This window comes from Macrobrachium rosenbergii, chromosome 56, assembly GCF_040412425.1.
Source record: "Macrobrachium rosenbergii isolate ZJJX-2024 chromosome 56, ASM4041242v1, whole genome shotgun sequence".
NCBI lineage: Eukaryota > Metazoa > Arthropoda > Malacostraca > Decapoda > Palaemonidae > Macrobrachium > Macrobrachium rosenbergii.
This window is the reverse complement of record NC_089796.1, coordinates 69,628,863-69,633,862: the sequence shown is the minus strand read 5'-3', so window position 1 is coordinate 69,633,862 and position 5,000 is coordinate 69,628,863. Positions and strand designations below refer to the sequence as shown.

The 5,000-nt window shown below is 39.5% G+C and overlaps 1 protein-coding gene across 1 annotated transcript in view; it reads right to left on the bottom strand.

Annotated features, from left to right (window-relative positions):
* LOC136836481 (irregular chiasm C-roughest protein-like) overlaps positions 1 to 5,000 on the bottom strand; it is a 101,852-nt gene that overhangs the window by 30,366 nt on the left and 66,486 nt on the right. Inside the window, 1 exon segment of the mRNA XM_067100808.1 lies at positions 764 to 1,014. Within this exon segment, the coding sequence (XP_066956909.1) occupies positions 764 to 1,014 (251 nt within the window).

Here is a 5,000-nt window from a genome sequence, read left to right as displayed (position 1 = left end):
TGAGAAAGCTTGCAGAAGTAACTTTTGAGAGTGTAGGGAAGACAGTTATGAAAAGATTAAAAAAAGAGACGTGTACCAGGAGATGATGGGAATATTATTATGATTCCATAAGACAGTGGTGAAAGTGTGATCGAGTAGCCGACCAGGCTGTGAAAGCTGTATAAGACAGTGGTGAAGTGTGATCGAGTCGCCGACCAGGCTGTGAAAGCTCTATAAGACAGTGGTGAAAGTGTGATCGAGTCGCCGACCAGGCTGTGAAAGCTCTATAAGACAGTGGTGAAAGTGTGATCGAGTCGCCGACCAGGCTGTGAAAGCTCTATAAGACAGTGGTGAAAGTGTGATCGAGTCGCCGACCAGGCTGTGAAAGCTGTAATTGGGCAAGGGAAAGCTTCAAAAGGAATTGGAGAAAGAAAATATTATTATTCCTTTATTTCACGGTAAAAGTGATTGAGGGGTAACCGTAAGAATTAATGGATTTTGATTGAGAAAGTAAGACAGATGGCGAGACGGATAGTGGAAGAGCAGTGTGTGTGTGTGTTTAGCCAAGGAGGAGGGTGCGGATCAAGTACAAGGAATTATGCTCTAAATGCGCTAGCATAAGACCCCACTCACGAAGTGGCAAGGTTCATATTCGCTGTTCGAACGTTTTCATAGTGCCTTTGTATATTTGCATACATAAAGTCCATTACTGGTAATACTAGGCAAGGGCATTTGATCGTCTGTTCCTTCATTCTTTAAAAATAAGATTAAACAGGAAGCTCACTTTCAAGAAGATTCCCAAGAAGGCTGATATCTCCGGGAAGCCTTCCACCTTGGCGATGCAGAGGTACGTTCCGGCAGTGTGTTTGTCCACGATGATGTGGATGACGGGGCCCTTTCCCACTACTGTCTGCGACTGCTGGTTGATCCAGACGATGGTCGGGTCTGGACTGGAGTCCACTTGGCAACGGAGGGTCACGTTGTCTCCTATGTCAGCATATTGGTCCCCCGGCTGAATCTTGAACGATGGACCGTCTGGGAAAGAAGGAACAAATTTTTTAAAAATTGCGATTTGCAATGTTACATTAGATAATCTCCAGATGGTGATGATGATGACAATTATTATTTAAAAAGAAGCCATTGAATATTACTAGCCTTTTAAAGGATAACTAACAAAGGTGTCTTATTATTAGATGGTCTCATTAAAGCAAGGAAACTAAAATAATGTCAGTTTCCACCAAACTGGTGAATTTCGATGAAACATCTGCAAACTGAAATTTTCACTTGTCATGATCATGGTTTTTATAGCAGAACATTAGAAGAAAGACTAAAGAAAAAATAGAGAGCTTGGGACTAATCGGAATCTAACTAGTCAGTGCATTCCAGATAATTCCTGCATTTAACACTGTCATAAATCCCATCAATTCTCACATCAACTTATTCTGAAAGTACGAAGTTCCTATAAAGCCCATTATTTCTTTCAAAAGACTTCCATAAGTGGCAGTTTTAAGGCGTAAAAAAGGTAAATATTGTAAAAACCTAAGTTTTCAAAGGCTCAGAGATCTTTCTGTTCTCAGGCCTCTTAAATGAGTAAAAATTACCTGAATTTCTTTCAGATCTTAGACATCTTCATTCGGTAAAAATGACCTGAGGCCCAACTGATTTTAAGAAAAATGTCATTTTCATGAGAAGTGTGAAGAAAATTGTGATATACTATCTCCTTCTAACTAGTTGGTCCTTGTACTAACTCCTACTAACTAGTTGATCATTGCACTGACTCCGTCTAACTAGTTGACCGTTGTACTAACTCCTCCTAACTAATTGGCCGTTATACTATCTCCTCCTAATTAGTTGTTCCTTATACTAACTCCTAACTGGTTGATCATTGTACTGACTCCATCTAACTAGTTGACCGTTGTACTAACTCCTAACTAATTGGCCCTTATACTATCTCCTCCTAACAAGTTGACCGTTGTACTAACTCCTTCTAACTAGTTGGCCCTTGTACTAACTCCTCCTAACTAGGTGGCCCTTGTATTAACTCTTCCTAACAAGTTCACCCTTCTACTAACTCCTAACTAGATGGCCCTTGTACTAACTCCTTCTAACTAGTTGGCCCTTGTTCTAACTTCTTCTAACTAGTTGGCACTTGTACTAACTCTTCCTAACAAGTTGACCCTTGCACTAACTTCTGACTAGTTGGCCCTTGTACTAACTCCTTCTAACTAGTTGGTCCTTGTACTGACTCCTTCTGACTAGTTGACCCTCGTACTAACTCCTTCTAACTAGTTGGCCAACTTGTACTAACTCATAACTAGTCGTCCTTTGTACTAACTCCTCCTAACAAGTTGGCCCTTGTACTAACTCCTCCCAACTAGATGGCCCGTGTACTAACTCCTCCTAACTAGTTGGCCCTTGTACTAACTCCTTCCAACTAGTTGGCCCTTGTATTAACTCCTTCCAACTAGTTGGCCCTTGTACTAACTCCTAACTAGTTGACCCATGTACTAACTCCTCCTAACTAGTTGGCCCTTTTACTAACTCCTAACTAGTTGGTCCTTTTACTAACTCCTCCTAACTAGTTGACCCTTGTACTAGCTCCTCCTAACTAGTTGGCCATTGTACTAACTCCTTCTAAGTAGTTTGCCCTTTTACTAACTCCTAACTCGTTGGCCCTTGTACTAACTCCTTCTAATTAGTTGGCCCTTGTGCTAGCTCCTCCTAACGAGTTGAGCCTTGTACTAACTCCTAACTAGTTGGCCCTTGTACTAACTCTTCCTAACTAGTTGGCCATTGTACTAACTCCTTCTAACCAGTTGGCCCTTGTACTAACTCCTTCTAACTAGTTGGCCCTTGTACTAACTCCTTCTAACTAGTTGGCCCTTGTACTAACTCCTTACTAACTCCTCCTAACTAGTTGGCCCTTTTACTAACTCCTCCTAACAAGTTGGCCCTTGTACTAACTCTTTCTAACTAGTTGGCCATTGTGCTAGCTCCTCCTAACTAGTTGATCCTTTTACTAACTCCTTCTAACTAGTTGGCCCTTGTACTAACTCCTTCTAACTAGTTGGCCCTTGTACTAACTCCTTACTAACTCCTCCTAACTAGTTGGCCCTTTTACTAACTCCTCCTAACAAGTTGGCTCTTGTACTAACTCTTTCTTACTAGTTGGCCATTGTGCTAGCTCCTCCTAACTAGTTGGCACTTATACTAACTCCTTCTAACTAGTTGGCCCTTGTAATAACTCCTCCTAACTAGTTGGCCCTTTTACTAACTCCTCCTAACAAGTTAACCCTTGTACTAATTCCTTCTAACTAGCTGGCTCTTGTACTAACTCCTTCTGACTAGTTGGCTCTTGTGCTAACTCCTCCTAACTAGTTGGCCCTTAAATAATGAGTACAAGGCGTGCATAAGACCCATAGATTTAAGGAGAATCCGGACCCTTTGAGTGATTTATGAAGATCTTATACGGCGTGACTACAAGAATGGCCGTTAAACTTCCGTTCTTTGCCTGTAGTCATTTCTTTGCTGTTGATTAATCAGAGTTTTAATTTTGGTTGCTGTTCTTATGTTTTATTTTTTGTCAAGATGATTTATTTTTAAACGAAAATTGTTGTTAAGGTTTTACCCGTTCTGGAATTTTCGTGATGTGGGGTGGAATTCATTCAAGGTTTTTGAATAAATTCTTCGCATTTGAAATAATAATAATAATAATAATAATAATAATAATAATAATAATAATAATAATAATAATAATAATAATAATAATAATAATAATAATAAACATACATACATACCAAGACATTCCAATAACAACAACAGGATTAATAATAATAATAATAATAATAATAATAATAATAATAATAATAATAATAATAATAATAATAATAATAATAATAATAATAATAATAACAGGACATAGAATCCATACAATAACAACCACAAATCGCGGTAGTCCGAGAACAAAATAATGTACAAGCAACAACTGAAATTCCCATCGACATGATAGCAGCCCAAAACCCATCAGCAGCTGATTAATAACAACAACAACAACAACAACAAGAGCAGCAGCACGTACCAAAAAAAAAAAAAGATGTCAAATCCATGTCAGAATTCCCAATCCCAGCTGTTCCGTCGTTACTCTGTTATCAGTTGTTGAATGGCACAAAGCACGTAAGCGACGTGGTGCCTTCGATTTAATAACAGGCATTGCGATATTAGGTATGCATCCCTGGGTCATGCGATGGAGTGTAAGTACTTCGTGCCATGACACCAGCCGCACGTAGACACGGCCAACCCCCAATATAGCTTGATGGATTAGGAAATCAGATAGCCTTTATGCATGTGTATCCCAGATAAAGCAGACCGTATTTGACGCACGCTCTCGCACACACACAGAAGAACTTGCTGGGTGAGAGAGAGAGAGAGAGAGAGAGAGAGAGAGAGAGAGAGAGAGAGAGAGAGAGAGATGGGGGGCGATTAAAATAATTCCTTCCTGTGGGATTAGATACTTTTCCCCTTACATTTTTATTTTCGCTTGTCTAGGATTTACAATTTTATATATATATATATATAAAAAGTAAATCTGTCAAACAATATCATGCTCGTTTCTCTCTTTCAGATCCTGATGTACAAGGTTTAGATTTGTAATTTTCCCTCTGTAATTTCACGAATACATATCGGTGTCTGTGTTAAAGATAATAGGCTAATTTAGTCGTGCCTGTTCGTATGCTTATTTCTGGACAACATTAAGTTCCATAATAAGTGATTTAGAAAATACACAAGTAAAAAATGCCCCGAAGTTTTTACAATGCTATAGAGTTTTCTGTACAGTGTATAATAAAGGCCACCGAATATAGATCTATCTTTCGGTAGTCTCCGTATAATGCTGTATGAGCCGCGGCCCATGAAACTTTAACCGCGGTCCGGTGGTGGCCTGGCCTATATCGTTGCCGGGCACACGATTATGGCTAACGTTAACCATAAATAAAATGAAAACTGCTGAGGCTAAAGAGGTGCAA